Source organism: Phyllobates terribilis, unplaced genomic scaffold (assembly GCF_046119375.1).
Source record: "Phyllobates terribilis strain yellow unplaced genomic scaffold, ASM4611937v1 Scaffold_5__5_contigs__length_657084704, whole genome shotgun sequence".
In the NCBI taxonomy this organism is placed as follows: domain Eukaryota; kingdom Metazoa; phylum Chordata; class Amphibia; order Anura; family Dendrobatidae; genus Phyllobates; species Phyllobates terribilis.
In genome coordinates, this window is record NW_027362765.1 from 378,419,373 (window position 1) to 378,438,095 (window position 18,723).

The following is an 18,723-nucleotide window of genomic DNA, read 5'->3' on the forward strand; positions in this document are numbered from 1 at the left end:
CACTAAACCCCAAAGTTAATCAAGGCCACAATATTAATCCAGAACAAAAAGAAAATCCAGTCCTTAAAATTTATCAAAGACCCCAAAAGTACTCTGTAATAAATCCAGCCCAGACAAAAAAAAAATCAGAACCCCCAGACAAAAAAATTAATTTGGACCAGACCCCTAAATACGTTCCTACCCCAGACCAGGCCCGAAAATTAAATCCAGTACCCCATCCAGTCTCAAAAAGTAAATTGAGACCCCAGACCAAATCCCAAAATAAGTTCTAAATGAATCAAGCCTCCCCCCCCCCCCCAAAAAAAAACAAAAACAGAACCCCCCAAAAATCCCAAAGATGGTAAAATATCCAGAATAAATCCAGGCGAGACCACAAAATATTTCAGAGCCCCAGACCAAAAGAAAAATTAAATTCAAAACAAACCCCTTAAAAAAATTCTACCCAAGACCAGAACCCAATATAAATCCAGACCCCCCCGAGTCCCCGAAAAAATATTCAGGCTAAAAAAGTAAATTGAGACCCCAAAATAAATTAATGCCACAATCTAGATTCACAAATTAATTAAGAACACACGTAGGACATGTGGTAATTTCAGATCCTGAAGTGAATCCAGACCAGATCCAAAAATAAAATCAGACCCAAAAATTAATCCAGACCAGACCCCAAAATAAATTCACACAGCAGACCGGGCCTCAAGACGGATTTCTACCCAGATCAGAACCCAAGTTTAATCCAGATCCCAAGAACCAAAAATCAATTCAGAAATGAAGACCTGACTCGGGGTGGGTGGCGAGGAGGACCTGACTCGGGGGGGGTAAGGAGGACCTGACTCGGGGGGGGGGGTAAGGAGGACCTGACTCATGGGGGGGGGGGTAAGGAGGACCTGACTCATGGGGGGGGCAAGGAGGACCTGACTCGGGGGGGGGGTAAGGAGGACCTGACTCATGGGGGGGGGTAAGGAGGACCTGACTCGGGGGGGGGGTAAGGAGGACCTGACTCGGGGGGAGTAAGGAGGATCCGACTAGGAGGGGGGAGGGGGAGCGAGCTGGACCCCGACTGGGAGGGGTGGGGTGAGGAGGACTCGACTAGGGGGGGGAGCGAGGAGGACCTGACTGGGATGGGGAGAGCGAGGAGGACCTGACTGGGGGTGTGGGGGGAGGAGGATCCGACTGGGGGGGGAGGGGCGAGGAGGACCCGAGGGCAAAGAGGACCCGAAATGGGGGGGGGAGGGGCGAGGAGGACCCAACTAAAAAAGGACATCCCCCTAAAAAAAATAAAACACCCAGAGCAAATGTCTTATTACGTAATTGGGTGGTGAACCACGGAGGACTTACATCAAACTCTTCCCAGAATCCGGCCTTCGATGTTTCCTCTTTTTCTGACTTTTTGTCTAGTTCCTTCATGCGACTCTCAATGTCGGCTGCATTGACTCTGGTGGAGTGGTACGGCTGTGGGAGAAATGGACGGAGACATGAAGATAAAGGAGAACCCTGAGGAGAGTGGAAACAACAAGAGGAGACAAGGCCTATATTTATCATACAGCCCCTCATAAATAAGTATTAGGATCCTTATCCAAGTCCAAGCTGAAAATATCCTGAAACATTAAGTATAATAACGCTAATAATTACTATTCAGTAGTATAGAGAAGGATATATAATACCGCAGACCTTCACACACCACATCATCATGTTCTGTCCTCACCTTCTTCAAGTAAACGTAGGCGCCAGAAACTTCTTCTATATGACGCTTCTTATAAGCTTCAATTAGATCCGTGAGAGAATCAAATCTTAAATCCCCCAAAGTATAATTCTCCCCCTACAGAGACACAGAATAATATCATCCACAGTAATACATAGGAGCAGTATTATAGTAGTTATATTCTTGTACATAGGAGCAGTATTATAGTAGTTATATTCTTGTATATAGGGGCAGTATTATAGTAGTTATATTCTTGTACATAGGGGGCAGTATTATAGTAGTTATATTCTTGTACATAGGGGCAGTATTATAGTAGTTATATTCTTGTACATATGGGCAGTATTATAGTAGTTATATTCTTGTACATAGGGGCAGTATTATAGTAGTTATATTCTTGTACATAGGGAGCAGTATTATAGTAGTTATATTCTTGTACATAGGGGCAGTATTATAGTAGTTATATTTTTGTACATAGGAGCAGTATTATAGTAGTTATATTCTTGTACATAGGGGCAGTATTATAGTAGTTATATTCCTGTACATAGGAGCAGTATTATAGTAGTTATATTCTTGTATATAGGAACAGTATTATAGTAGTTATATACTTGTACATAGGGGCAGTATTATAGTAGTTATATTCTTGTACATAGGGGCAGTATTATAGTAGTTATATTCTTGTACATAGGGGCAGTATTATAGTAGTTATATTCTTGTACATAGGGAGCAGTATTATAGTAGTTATATTCTTGTACATAGGGGCAGTATTATAGTAGTTATATTCTTGTACATAGGAGCAGTATTATAGTAGTTATATTCTTGTACATAGGGGCAGTATTATAGTAGTTATATTCCTGTACATAGGAGCAGTATTATAGTAGTTATATTCTTGTATATAGGGACAGTATTATAGTAGTTATATACTTGTACATAGGGGCAGTATTATAGTAGTTATATTCTTGTACATAGGGGCAGTATTATAGTAGTTATATTCTTGTACATAGGGAGCAGTATTATAGTAGTTATATTCTTGTACATAGGGGGCAGTATTATAGTGGTTATATTCTTGTACATAGGAGCAGTATTATAGTAGTTATATTCTAGTACATAGGGAACAGTATTATAGTAGTTATTTTCTTGTACATAGGGGGCAGTATTATAGTAGTTATATACTTGTACATAGGGGCAGTATTATAGTAGTTATATTCTTGTACATAGGGGCAGTATTATAGTAGTTATATTCTTGTACATAGGGGCAGTATTATAGTAGTTATATTCTTGTACATAGGGAGCAGTATTATAGTAGTTATATTCTTGTACATAGGGGCAGTATTATAGTAGTTATATTCTTGTACATAGGAGCAGTATTATAGTAGTTATATTCTTGTACATAGGGGCAGTATTATAGTAGCTATATTCCTGTACATAGGAGCAGTATTATAGTAGTTATATTCTTGTATATAGGGACAGTATTATAGTAGTTATATACTTGTACATAGGGGCAGTATTATAGTAGTTATATTCTTGTACATAGGGGCAGTATTATAGTAGTTATATTCTTGTACATAGGGAGCAGTATTATAGTAGTTATATTCTTGTACATAGGGGGCAGTATTATAGTAGTTATATTCTTGTACATAGGAGCAGTATTATAGTAGTTATATTCTTGTACATATGGGCAGTATTATAGTAGTTATATTCTTGTACATAGGGGCAGTATTATAGTAGTTATATTCTTGTACATAGGGAGCAGTATTATAGTAGTTATATTCTTGTACATAGGGGCAGTATTATAGTAGTTATATTTTTGTACATAGGAGCAGTATTATAGTAGTTATATTCTTGTACATAGGGGCAGTATTATAGTCGTTATATTCCTGTACATAGGAGCAGTATTATAGTAGTTATATTCTTGTATATAGGGACAGTATTATAGTAGTTATATACTTGTACATAGGGGCAGTATTATAGTAGTTATATTCTTGTACATAGGGGCAGTATTATAGTAGTTATATTCTTGTACATAGGGGCAGTATTATAGTAGTTATATTCTTGTACATAGGGAGCAGTATTATAGTAGTTATATTCTTGTACATAGGGGCAGTATTATAGTAGTTATATTCTTGTACATAGGAGCAGTATTATAGTAGTTATATTCTTATACATAGGGGCAGTATTATAGTAGTTATATTCCTGTACATAGGAGCAGTATTATAGTAGTTATATTCTTGTATATAGGGACAGTATTATAGTAGTTATATACTTGTACATAGGGGCAGTATTATAGTAGTTATATTCTTGTACATAGGGGCAGTATTATAGTAGTTATATTCTTGTACATAGGGAGCAGTATTATAGTAGTTATATTCTTGTACATAGGGGGCAGTATTATAGTGGTTATATTCTTGTACATAGGAGCAGTATTATAGTAGTTATATTCTAGTACATAGGGAACAGTATTATAGTAGTTATTTTCTTGTACATAGGGGGCAGTATTATAGTAGTTATATTCTTGTACATAGGAGCAGTATTATAGTAGTTATATTCTTGTACATAGGGGCAGTATTATAGTAGTTATATTCTTGTACATAGGGGCAGTATTATAGTAGTTATATTCTGGTACATAGGAGCAGTATTATAGTAGTTATATTCTGGTACATAGAGGCAGTATTATAGTAGTTATATTCTTGTACATAGGGGCAGTATTATAGTAGTTATATTCTTGTACATAGGGGGCAGTATTATAGTAGTTATATTCTTGTACATAGGAGCAGTATTATAGTAGTTATATTCTTGTACATAGGGGCAGTTTTATAGTAGTTATATTCTTGTACATAGGAGCAGTATTGTATTATAGTAGTTATATTCTAGTACATAGGAGCAGTATTATAGTAGTTATATTCTTGTATATAGGAGCAGTATTATAGTAGTTATATTCTTGTACATAGAGGCAGTATTATAGTAGTTATATTCTTGTACATAGGGGCAGTATTATAGTAGTTATATTCTTGTACATAGGGGCAGTATTATAGTAGTTATATTCTTGTACATAGGGGGCAGTATTATAGTAGTTATATTCTTGTACATAGGGGGCAGTATTATAGTAGATATATTCTTGTACATAGGGGGCAGTATTATAATAGTTATATTCTTGTACATAGGAGCAGTATTATAGCAGTTATATTCTTGTACATAGGGGGCAGTATTATAGTAGTTATATTCTTGTACATAGGAGCAATATTATAGTAGTTATATTCTTGTACATAGGGGCAGTATTATAGTACTTATATTCTTGTATATAGGGGCAGTATTATAGTAGTTATATTCTTGTACATAGGGGCAGTATTATAGTAGTTATATTCTTGTACATAGGGGCAGTATTATAGTAGTTATATTCTTGTACATAGGGGCAGTATTATAGTAGTTATATTCTTGTATATAGGGGACAGTATTATAGTAGTTATATTCCTGTACATAGGAGCAGTATTATAGTAGTTATATTCTTGTACATAGTTGGCAGTATTATGGTAGTCATATTCTTGTACATAGGGAGCAGTATTATAGTAGTTATATTCTTGTACATAGTTGGCAGTATTATGGTAGTCATATTCTTGTACATAGGAGCAGTATTATAGTAGTTATATTCTTGTACATAGGAGCAGTATTATATTAGTTATATTCTGGTACATAGGAGCAGTATTATAGTAGTTATATTCTGGTACATAGAGGGCAGTATTATAGTAACTATATTCCAGTACATAAACATTTTACCTCACATATGATCTTTATGTGCGTCACTCGGGGTTTCCCATCTTTTACATCAGCCGTCAGGACAGATATGACAAAGTCTCCCGGTTTACTACGACTTTCTCTGACAAGGAACGTCCATGGTTCTCCCTTTTGCTGTAGTAACTTCTCTGCATCTGGCCCAGAAAGATACCCATGATACCAGCTGTGGAATTTTGGAACATTAATAAAATCAATACATTTTCACTCCTGTATTCCACTGGGTGGCGCTCTACAGAAGCATAAATTAATATGAATGGAAAACTAGTACAGATAAGACAACTGGTGAGAATGCAAAGCAGAGTAAAAATACCCGCAGCAGATAACAATATGTCTGTTAATACACAAATAAGCTGCTAAATATAACAGAGATCCTCACATGAGCGAAAGTAAAGCCAAAGTAATAACAGTTTTCACTCCTCTATACGGGCAGAAGAAAGTAACAAAACACCAGAGGTAGAAGACCAATTCCATGAAAAGATGACTTTACTTTATTTCAATTGCTTCGGATGTAACCACCGCACAGAGAGAGATCAGGGGTAGAGATAAACGTTTGAGTTCAAATTTGAGTGCAGCTGAAGTTTGAGTGCAGCTCTGGAGGTGAATGGAGACTAACACCTGAAACAAATGTGTCGATATAAACTTGGAGAAGTTGAAAATGGAATTCACAGACATTACAATATATATAGAGAGAGAGACAGAGTGACAGACAGATAATAGATAGATAATAGATAGATATTAGATAGAAAGAAAGTTCTCATGGTGAATATTCGTTGTGGTTTTCTAATTTATCAGCACAGATTTTCTTGCACTTTTTTTCCACCCGGTGGTCACCATATAGCAACCTGTATATAAAAATTGTGGTTACTTGGCCTCATTTATAAGTAGCTATCAGGACCGGAAGGTACAGGCAGGTTTTCCTGACAGTGGAATCAGCCTTCATCCGCTATCAGATACTCAACCAATGACCTAGATGAGATCCTCCAATATATCGTTCCGCATCCTGGGAGTAGAGTGTTAGGAGGGCGGTTGCAGACAACTTTATTATAATGGAACGCAACCGACCCCGGGGTCCGCGATGCAGCCTGGTGGGCTGCTGCCGAACATTTTCCGGGTGAAAAGGAAAGCAACCAACTTAAATAATAAACCCTTCCGTGTTACTGCACACTGGAACGGGTATAGCGGTTCACTCTATCTCCGTGAGCAGCACGAGAGATAAGCGGTGAAAAACTATCTGTAGTCCTGTTACAGCACAGGGACTACAGTGTCGGCGCTAGGATGCATGTGTGACTACGCCGACGGGTACACGTGCCTCCAGCCAGCGTGCTACCGGACTGAAGGGTATTACTCCACGTGGCTGACAGGCGATAGCCGTGGACAGGACGTCTGCAGGCTGCTCGGGGTGTTAGGCAACCCCTTTGACAGAGCCAGACTGCAAGACGGAACTACCTGCCTATTTCCACTAGCCTGCCTATAGAAACTACGTGGAACACAGTCATCCACACAACAGCATCACTTGCTCAATGATCAGAGCGCGCCGCCATGTTTGTGGGCGGGTCTTTTAAAGACTAAGCCCTGCCCACCTTTGCACTATTGGTGGCTTCACCCGAACCAATCAGGCGGTGCCAGGTCACCGGATCAGGTGGTTGCCAAACCACCAATCACGGTCCACCAGGTCACGGACATGCTCAGTACGGAGAATCCTGGACTTAGGCTCCAACAGCCCAGTCTCCCTCAGCAACCTATGCTTAACGTTGCTAGGCACAAATACCTGAGAGACAATCTGTACATCTCATGGACCAGCTAGGTGTTGGGGCTGATGACGATGCTGAGCAGCATCAGCCCCAGCTGGACCAAAATGGGAGACCACAGAAGGCTCTGGACCAATTTCAAATCCAGCAACAGCCCGACGCCTAACATTATCCCCCCTTCTAACATCCCCCTCCACTTGACGCTCATTTTCCTCAATGAGCAGGGGAGCATGAATGTGGTCCACCGGGTCACAGAGAAAATTCTCAGAACTGTGACCCCTCCGGTGTACAGGGTACCCTTTTTTAAAGTGGGGGGCAAACTTAGCAGACTCCCTGCATACTTTAGTATTGCGAGCCGTGAGCCACACTCTGTCGCCCGGATAGCATGGCAGGACGACGAGAAGTGACAACCAACTCTCTATGTGTGGAGTCCGTCATGGGTGACAGATGGAGACGACCAGCCGGACTTTGACGGAAAGATTTATCTCTCACACAGACGGGACACGTGAGAATAAAGTCCTTGAAGTCCTGGCGCCACCAGGGCCACCAATAGGACCGTTGAAGGGACTTAGTGGTACGTTTGACCCCCAGATGAGCTCCGATCTTAGGGGCATGAGCCCAGGAGAGCACCATATTTTGTAGATTAGGGGAAACAAACGTCCTCCCTGACGGAACCTGGTTAGAGGACACTGCAGCCACCCTCTACCTGAGAGTTCTTTTTGACATAGTCTGACAAGGCCTGGGTCCTGGGGACAGACAAAGAATCTGTACCGGAAGCCACAACGGTAGAGGGATCAGAGACTACCCTCCGGGTGACTGTGACCATACACTGAGACGCACAATTCTCACTCCAGGAAGAAATTCTCCCCGTATTCCAGTCAATGTGTGGAGTATGACAACGTAACCAGGGGAGACCCAATAACACCTCGTCTAATCCACCGGGAATAATAAGAAAGGAGATGACCTCCCGGTGGCCCTGAGGAAATTACATGGTGAGGGGAATCGACTGGTGGGTGATTTGCGTGTCCAGGAGTGAACCATTGACTACACTGATGTTCATTGGTCTTGACAATAACTCTATAGGGATGGCGTGCCTCTGGGCAAACGCAGATGACAAAAAATTTCCATCAGCACCAGAGTCCACCCACGCCTTGGCAGTAACTGCAGATGTACCAAAGGACAATGTCACATTATATAACAATTTGGAGGAAGAAGTCCCAGAATCTAATACACCTCCTCCGACGGTGGTAAGACCTACTCGCTCTTCCGACTGCTTGGAACACTTATTTACGGGGTACTCCAAGAGATGTGCAGGTCGGGAACGAGAGGGACTAGAGTCAGTCCGGGATATATCCATAGCCTCAGGCTCCGGGTCGGGAGTCGCAAGTTCGGATATGGGTCTGGAGAAGGAAGGTGCCAATCGATACTGAGGTTTGGCGACCTCCAGCTCTAACCTGTGTTCTGCATGACGCAAATCAATTCGGTTTGCGAGAGAGATTAACTCCTCCAGGGAGGTTGGAATCTCTCTGGTAGATAGAGCATTTTTAACATGACCAGCCAGACTCTTCCAGAACACCGGGATAAGTGACCGCTCAGACCAATCCAGTTCAGCCGCTAGGGTTCTAAACTGGATGCCATAGTGGCTGGCGGTGGCCGAACCCTGGATGAATGCAAAAAGCTTAAGGGACGTATCATGCGTGACCTGAGGACCAAGGAATATACTTTTTAGAGTCTTAAGGAAAAGACTCGCATTTGCTACAACCGGATCATTCCGCTCCCATAGAGGAGTAGCGCACTACAGAGCCCTGTGGGAGAGTAATGAGATGACATAACCCACTTTGGCTCTTTCGGAGGGGAACCGTGCCTCCATCATCTCCAAGTGAATGGAGCAAAAATTAATAAAACCCCTGCAAAATTTACTGTTCCCAGAAAATTTTTCCGGGAGAGCAAAACGGGGTAATGGAGCACTTGCAGTGGTCGCATTATTCACCGCAGCCGCGTTAATAATATTGGCTGCTTGAGAAGCCGCCTGGGTAGCTACTGCAGTGATATCAGCGACCGGGACAGCTTGTTCCAGAGACTTAAGTCTGGCCTCAATTTGCTGTATATATTGCAGCAGTTGCTGGTTGTCAGCCATGTTCTGCAAGACCCTGGCGCTCTGATACTGTTAGGAGGGCGGTTGCAGACAACTTTATTATAATGGAACGCAACCGACCCCGGGGTCCGCGATGCAGCCTGGAGGACTGCTGCCGAACACTTTCGGGGTAAAAAGGAAAGCAACCAACTTAAATGATAAACCCTTCCGTGTTGCTGCACACAGGAACGGGTATAGCGGTTCGCTCTATCTCCGTTAACTGCACGGGAGATGCGCGGCCGGGGAAGAAGCTGTAGCCCTGTTAACTACACAGGGACTACACTGGCGGCGCTAGGATGCGTGTGTGACTACGCCGACGGGTACACGTGCCTCCAGCCGGCGTGCTACCGGACTGAAGGGTATTACTCCACGTGGCTGACAGGCGATAGCCGTGGACAGGGCGTCTGCAGGCTGCTCGGGGTGTTAGGCGACCCCTTTAGCAGAGCCAGACTGCAAGACGGAGCTACCTGCCTATTTCCACTAGCCTGCCTATAGAAACTACGTGGAACACAGTCGTCCACACAACAGCATCACTTGCTCAATGATCAGAGCGCGCAGCCATGTTTGTGGGCGGGTCTTTTAAAGACTAAGCCCTGCCCACCTTCGCACTATTGGTGGTGTCACCCGCGACCAATCAGGCGGTGCCAAGTCACAGGATCAGGTGGTTGCCAAACCACTAATCAAGGTCCGCCAGGTCACGGACATGCTCAGTGCGGAGAATCCTGGACTTAGGCTCCAACAGCCCTGTCTCCCTCAGCAACCTATGCTTAACATTGCTAGGCACAAATACCCGAGAGACAATCTGTACATCTCGTGGACCAGCTAGGCGTTGGGGCTGATGATGATGCTGAGCAGCATCAGCCCTGGCTGGACCAAAATAGGAGACCACAGAAAGCTCTGGACCCATTTTGAATCCAGCAAAAGCCTGACGCCTAACATAGAGCACCTCTGAGCATCAGTACTGCGGAGCAGACACTCATCTCCAGCAATGCACAGGATCACACAGGATCAGTAATGTATGTACACAGTGATTACACCAGCAGAATAGTGAGTGCAGCTCTGGAGTATAATACAGGATGTAACTCAGGATCAGTAATGTACAGTACTGACCAAAAGTTTGGACACACCTTCTCATTTAAAGATTTTTCTGTATTTTCATGACTATGAAAATTGTACATTCACACTGAAGGCATCAAAACTATGAATTAACACATGTGGAATTATATACTTAACAAAAAAGTGTGAAACAACTGAAAATATGTCTTATATTCTAGGTTCTTCAAAGTAGCCACCTTTTGCTTTGATGACTGCTTTGCACACTCTTGGCATTCTCTTGATGAGCTTCAAGAGGTAGTCACCGGAAATGGTTTTCACTTCACAGGTGTGCCCTGTCAGGTTTAATAAGTGGGATTTCTTGCCTTATAAATGGGGTTGCGACCATCAGTTGTGTTGTGCAGAAGTCTGGTGGATACACAGCTGATAGTCCTACTGAATAGACTGTTAGAATTTGTATTATGGCAAGAAAAAAGCAGCTAAGTAAAGAAAAACGAGTGTCCATCATTACTTTAAGAAATGAAGGTCAGTCAGTCTGAAAAATTGGGCAAACTTTGAAAGTGTCCCCAAGTGCAGTTGCAAAAACCATCAAGTGCTACAAAGAAACTGGCTCACATGAGGACCGCCCCAGGAAAGGAAGACCAAGAGTCACCTCTGCTTCTGAGGATACAGCTCAGATTAGAGACCAGGTCAATGCCACACAGAGTTCTAGCAGCAGACACATCTCTACAACAACTGTTAAGAGGAGACTTTGTGCAGCAGGCCTTCATGGTAAAATAGCTGCTAGGAAACCACTGCTAAGGACAGGCAACAAGCAGAAGAGACTTGTTTGGGCTAAAGAACACAAGGAATGGACATTAGACCAGTGGAAATCTGTGCTTGGGTCTGATGAGTCCAAATTTGAGATCTTTGGTTCCAACCACCGTGTCTTTGTGCGACGCAGAAAAGGTGAACGGATGGACTCTACATGCCTGGTTCCCACCGTGAAGCATGGAGGAGGAGGTGTGATGGTGTGGGGGGGCTTTGCTGGTGACACTGTTGGGGATTTATTCAAAATTGAAGGCATAATGAACCAGCATGGCTACCACAGCATCTTGCAGCGGCATGCTATTCCATCCGGTTTGCGTTTAGTTGGACCATCATTTATTTTTCAACAGGACAATGACCCCAAACACACCTCCAGGCTGTGTAAGGGCTATTTGACCAAGAAGGAGAGTGATGGGGTGCTACGCCAGATGACCTGGCCTCCACAGTCACCAGACCGGAACCCAATCGAGATGGTTTGGGGTGAGCTGGACCGCAGAGTGAAGGCAAAAGGGCCAACAAGTGCTAAGCATCTCTGGGAACTCCTTCAAGATTATTGGAAGACCATTTCCGGTGACTACCTCTTGAAGCTCATCAAGAGAATGCCAAGAGCGTGCAAAGCAGTCATCAAAGCAAAAGGTGGCTACTTTGAAGAACCTAGAATATAAGACATATTTTCAGTTGTTTCACACTTTTTTGTTAAGTATATAATTCCACATGTGGTAATTCATAGTTTTGATGCCTTCAGTGTGAAAGTACAATTTTCATAGTCATGAAAATACAGAAAAATCTTTAAATGAGAAGGTGTGTCAAAACTTTTGGTCTGTACTGTATGTACACAGTGACTGCACCAGCAGAATAGTGAGTGCAGCTCTAGAGTATAATACAGGATGTAACTCAGGATCAGTACAGGATCAGTAATGTAATGTATGTACACAGTGACTGCACCTGCAGAATAGTGAGTGCAGCTCTGGAGTATAATACAGGATGTAACTCAGGATCAGTAATGTAATGTATGTACACAGTGACTCCACCAGCAGAATAGTGAGTGCAGCTCTGGAGTATAAGGATGTAACTCAGGATCAGTACAGGATCAGTAATGTAATGTATGTACACAGTGACTGCACCAGCAGAATAGTGAGTGCAGCTCTAGAGTATAATACAGGATGTAACTCAGGATCAGTACAGGATCAGTAATGTAATGTATGTACACAGTGACTGCACCTGCAGAATAGTGAGTGCAGCTCTGGAGTATAATACAGGATGTAACTCAGGATCAGTAATGTAATGTATGTACACAGTGACTCCACCAGCAGAATAGTGAGTGCAGCTCTGGAGTATAAGGATGTAACTCAGGATCAGTACAGGATCAGTAATGTAATGTATGTACACAGTGACTGCACCACCACAATTGTGAGTGCAGCTCTCGAGTATAATACAGGATGTACCTCAGGATCAGTACAGGATCAGTAATGTAATGTATGTACACAGTGACTGCACCAGCAGAATAGTGAGTGCAGCTCTGGAGGATAATACAGGATGTAACTCAGGATCAGTAATGTAATGTATGTACACAGTGACTGCACCAGCAGAATAGTGAGTGCAGCTCTGGAGCATAATACAGGATGTAACTCAGAATCAGTACAGGATCAGTAATGTATTGTATGTACACAGTGACGGCACCAGCAGAATAGTGAGTGCAGCTCTGGAGGATAATACAGGATGTACCTCAGGATCAGTACAGGATCAGTAATGTAATGTATGTACACAGTGACTGCACCAGCAGAATAGTGAGTGCAGCTCTGGAGGATAATACAGGATGTAACTCAGGATCAGTAATGTAATGTATGTACACAGTGACTGCACCAGCAGAATAGTGAGTGCAGCTCTGGAGTATAATACAGGATGTAACTCAGGATCAGTAATGTAATGTATGTACACAGTGACTGCACCAGCAGAATAGTGAGTGCAGCTCTGGAGTATAATACAGGATGTAACTCAGGATCAGTAATGTAATGTATGTACACAGTGACTGCACCAGCAGAATAGTGAGTGCAGCTCTGGAGTATAATACAGGATGTAACTCAGGATCAGTATAGGATCAGTAATGTATTGTATGTACACAGTGACTGCACCAGCAGAATAGTGAGTGCAGCTCTGGAGTTTAATACAGGATGTAACTCAGGATCTGTAATGTAATGTATGTACACAGTGACTGCACCAGCAGAATAGTGAGTGCAGCTCTGGAGTATAATACAGGATGTAACTCAGGATCAGTAATGTAATGTATGTACACAGTGACTGCACCAGCAGAATAGTGAGTGCAGCTCTGGAGTATAATACAGGATGTAACTCAGGATCAGTAATGTAATGTATGTACACAGTGACTGCACAAGCAGAATAGTGAGTGCGGCTCTGGAGTATAATACAGGATGTAACTCAGGATCAGTAATGTAATGTATGTACACAGTGACTGCACCAGCAGAATAGTGAGTGCAGCTCTGGAGTATAATACAGGATGTAACTCAGGATCAGTAATGTAATGTATGTACACAGTGACTGCACCAGCAGAATAGTGAGTGCAACTCTGGAGTATAATACAGGATGTAACTCAGGATCAGTAATGTAATGTATGTACACAGTGACTGCACCAGCAGAATAGTGAGTGCAGCTCTGGAGTATAATACAGGATGTAACTCAGGATCAGTAATGTAATGTATGTACACAGTGACTGCACCAGCAGAATAGTGAGTGCAGCTCTGGAGTATAATACAGGATGTAACTCAGGATCAGTACAGGATCAGTAATGAATTGTATGTACACAGTGACTGCACCAGCAGAATAGTGAGTGCAGCTCTGGAGTATAATACAGGATGTAACTCAGGATCAGTAATGTAATGTATGTACACAGTGACTGCACCAGCAGAATAGTGAGTGCAGCTCTGGAGTATAATACAGGATGTAACTCAGGATCAGTACAGGATCAGTAATGTATTGTATGTACACAGTGACTGCACCAGCAGAATAGTGAGTGCAGCTCTGGAGTATAATACAGGATGTAACTCAGGATCAGTAATGTAATGTATGTACACAGTGACTGCACCAGCAGAATAGTGAGTGCAGCTCTGGAGTATAATACAGGATGTAACTCAGGATCAGTACAGGATCAGTAATGTATTGTATGTACACACTGACTGCACCAGCAGAATAGTGAGTGCAGCTCTGGAGTATAATACAGGATGTAACTCAGGATCAGTACAGGATCAGTAATGTAATGTATGTACACAGTGACTGCACCAGTATTAAATGTTGATTTGAAGTGTAAATTGACATGGGGATGTAGTAGAATTATGATGATATATTTGTTTTGGATTAATGTAAGGTGAGATATTTCGGGACACTGCAGGTATCTGGCTCGCGGCCATTACATCCACAATGCACTTGCTTATCAGACACCATTATAATATGATGCACCTGTCATAGTTCCCCACAGCGCAGTTTGCATTTTGCACAAGAGGATTGTGTGGTTGAGTTGTCTGAAGTCACATGATGGAAACTTCAGTGACAAATTATTTCAAAACAGAGCAGAGAATTTTCCAACCGCAAGAAGGAAGCTCAGAGGGACACAGCGGTGCGCGGTATGGGTGGGGAGTCAAGGAGGGAAGAAGACGGGGGAAACTGAGAACTGAGACATGTAACTGCAAGCGCCCCGAAGTGTAAAACCGTGAAGGCACAAAATAAAAGATTAAATATAGAACAGTCCGATAAAAAATGAGAGATAATAGAGAGATAATAGAGAGATAATAGATAGATAATAGATAGATAATAGATAGATAATAGATAATAGATAGATGATAGAGAGATAATAGAGAGATAATAGATAGATAATAGATAGATAATAGATAGATAATAGATAGATGATAGAGAGATAATAGAGAGATAATAGATAGATAATAGATAGATAATAGATAGATAATAGATAATAGATAGATGATAGAGAGATAATAGAGAGATAATAGTAGCAAAATTGGAACAGCACCATATATTTTAAATCCGGGTACAAGGCCCCCCAAACAAATATCCATTTGCAGTTGTAATATAGGCAAAAAAGGCAGGCAGCACTCCAAAAGAATTTCTTTGTGAAAAAAAGTGGACTTTATTAGCCCAAACAGTGTGGCAATGTTTCGGTTGTGACCAACCTTTGTCAACTATATAGATAATAGATAGATACAGTGGGTACGGAAAGTATTCAGACCCCTTTAAATTTTTCACTCTTTGTTTCATTGCAGCCATTTGGTAAATTCTAAAAAGTTCATTTTTTTTCTCATTAAAGTACACTCTGCACCCCATCTTGACTGAAAAAATCAGAAATGTAGAAATTTTTGCAAATTTATTAGAAAAAATAAAAACTGAAATATCACATGGTCATAAGTATTCAGCCCCTTTGCTCAGTATTGAGTAGAAGCCCCCTTTTGAGCTAGTGCAGCCATGAGTCTTCTTGGGAATGATGCAACAAGTTTTTCACACCTGGATTTGGGGATCCTCTGCCATTCTTCCTTGCGGATCCTCTCCAGTTCCGTCAGGTTGGATGGTGAACATTGGTGGACAGCCATTTTCAGGTCTCTCCAGAGATGCTCAATTGGGTTTAGGTCAGGGCTCTGGCTGGGCCAGTCAAGAATGGTCACAGAGTTGTTCTGAAGCCACTCCTTTGTTATTTTAGCTGTGTGCTTAGGATCATTGTCTTGTTGGAAGGTGAACCTTCGGCCAAGTCTGAGGTCCAGAGCACTCTGGAAGAGGTTTTCATTCAGGATATCTCTGTACTTGGCCACATTCCTGTTTCCTTCAATTGCAAACAGTCGTTCTGTCCCTGCAGCTGAAAAACACCCCCATAGCATGATGCTGCCACCACCATGTTTCACTGTTGGGATTGTATTGGGCAGGTGATGAGTAGTACTTGGTTTTCTCCACACATACCGCTTAGAATTATCACCAAAAAGTTCTATCTTCGTCTCATCAGACCAGAGAATCTTATTTCTCATAGTCTGGGAGTCCTTCATGTGTTTTTGAGCAAACTCTATGCGGGCTGTCATATGTTTGCGCACTGAGGAGAGGTTTCCGTCGGGCCACTCTGCCATAAAGGCCCGACTGGTGGAGGGCTGCAGTGATAGCTGACTTTGTGAAACTTTCTCCCATCTCCCTACTGCATCTCTGGAGCTCAGCCACAGTGATCTTGGGGTTCTTCTTTATCTCTCTCAAAAAGGCTCTTCTCCCACGATTGCTCAGTTTGGCTGGACGGCCAGGTCTAGGAAGACTTCTAGTGGTCCCAAACCTCTCCCATTTAAGGATTATGGAGGCCACTGTGCTCTTAGGAACCTTGAGAAATGCAGAAATTCTTTTATAACCTTGGCCAGATCGGTGCCTTGCCACAATTCTGTCTCTGAGCTCCTTGGGCTCATGATTCTCATTTGGTCTGACATGCACTGTGTCTTATATACAGTGATGGCCATAAGTTTTGAGAATGACACCAAAATTATATTTTCACATGATCTGCTGGCCTCCGGTTTTTATTAGTGTTTGTCTGATGTTTATATCACATACAGAAATATAATTGCAATCATATTATGAGTACCAATAGGTTATATTGACAGTTAGAATGAGTTAATGCAGCAAGTCAATATTTGCAGTGTTGCCCCTTCTTCTTCAAGACCTCTGTAATTCTCCCTGGCATGCTCTCAATCAACTTTTGGACCAAATCCTGACTGATAGCAGTCCATTCTTGCATAATCAATGCTTGCATTTTGCCAGAATTTGTTGGTTTTTGTTTGTCCACCCATCTCTTGATGATTGACCACAAGTTCTCAATGGGATTAAGATCTGGGGAGTTTCCAGGCCATGGACCCAAAATCTCTATGTTTTGTTCCATGAGCCATTTAGTTATCACCTTTGCTTTATGGCAAGGTGCTCCATCATGCTGGAAAAGGCATTGTTGGGCGCCAAACTGCTCTTGGACGGTTGGGAGAAGTTGCTCTTGGAGGACATTCTGGTACCATTCTTTATTCATGGCTGTGTTTTTAGGCAAGACTGTGAGTGAGCCGATTCCCTTGGCTGAGAAGCAACCCCACACATGAATGGTTTCAGGATGCTTTACAGTTGGCATGAGATAAGACTGGTGGTAGCACTCACCTCTTCTTCTCCGAATAAGCTGTTTTCCAGATGTCCCAAACAATCGAAAAGGGGATTCATCAGAGAAAATGACTTTGCCCCAGTCCTCAGCAGTCCACTCCCTGTACCTTTTGCAGAATATCAGTCGGTCCCTGATGTTTTTTCTGGAGAGAAGTGGCTTCTTTGCTGCCCTCCTTGAAACCAGCCCTTGCTCAAAGAGTCTCCGCCTCACAGTGCGTGCAGAAGCACTCACACCAGCCTGCTGCCATTCCTGAGCAAGCTCGGCACTGCTGATAGTCCGATCCCGTAGCTGAAACAGTTTGAAGATATGGTCCTGGCGCTTGCTGGTCTTTCTTGGGCGCCCTGGAGCCTTTTTGACAACAATGGAAGCTCTCTCCTTGAAGTTCTTGATGATGCGATAGATTGTTGACTGAGGTGCAATCTTTGTAGCTGCGATACTCTTCCCCGTTAGGCCATTTTTGTGCAGTGCAATGATGGCTGCACGTGTTTCTTTAGAGATAACCATGGTTAACTGAAGAGAAACAATGATACCAAGAACCAGCCTCCTTTTAAAGTGTCCAGTGATGTCATTCTTACTTAATCATGACTGATTGATCGCCAGCCCTGTCGTCATCAACACCCACACCTGTGTTAATGGATCAATCACTAAAACGATGTTAGCTGCTCCTTTTAAGGCAGGACTGCAATGATGTTGAAATGTGTTTTGGGGGTTAAATTTCATTTTCTGGGCAAATATTGACTTTGCAAGTACAGTAATTGCTGTTAAGCTGATCACTCTTTGACATTCAGGAGTATATGCAAATTGCCATTACAAAAAATGAAGCAGTAAACTTTGGAAAAATTACTATTTGTCTCATTCTCAATACTTTTGGCCATGACTGTAGACAGGTGTGTGCCTTTCCAACACAGCTGGACTCCAATGAAGGAGTAGAACCATCTCAAGGAGGATCACAAGGAAATGGACAGCATGTGACTTAAATATGAGTGTCTGAGCAAAGGGTCTGAATACTTATGATCATGTGATATTTCAGCTTTTCTTTTTTAATAAATTTGCAAAAATTTCTACATTTCTGGTTTTTTTCCAGTCAAGATGGGCTGCAGAGTGGACTTTAATGAGAAAAAATGAACTTTTTAGCATTTACCAAATGGTTGCAATGAAACAAAGAGTGAAAAATTTAAAGGGGTCTGAATACTTTCCGTACCCACTGAATATAAATAGATAATAGATAGATTCTTCTAACATTGAATGCAGATATACAGATTTATTTTGCCCTTGAGGCCATTTCAAACATCTGGTAACTGCAGACATGTACTTT

The 18,723-nt window shown here is 42.2% G+C and overlaps 1 protein-coding gene across 3 annotated transcripts in view; it reads right to left on the minus strand.

The window, feature by feature from the left end:
* PTPN6 (protein tyrosine phosphatase non-receptor type 6) overlaps positions 1-18,723 on the minus strand; it is a 70,530-nt gene that overhangs the window by 18,282 nt on the left and 33,525 nt on the right. For all 3 annotated transcript variants that reach the window (XM_073684830.1, XM_073684828.1, XM_073684829.1), the window contains 3 exons: positions 5,468-5,648; positions 1,703-1,816; positions 1,336-1,449 (listed from right to left, as the gene is read on the minus strand). In XM_073684830.1, the coding sequence (XP_073540931.1) occupies positions 1,336-1,449; positions 1,703-1,816; positions 5,468-5,648 (409 nt within the window). The remainder of the gene's footprint in view (positions 1-1,335; positions 1,450-1,702; positions 1,817-5,467; positions 5,649-18,723) is intronic.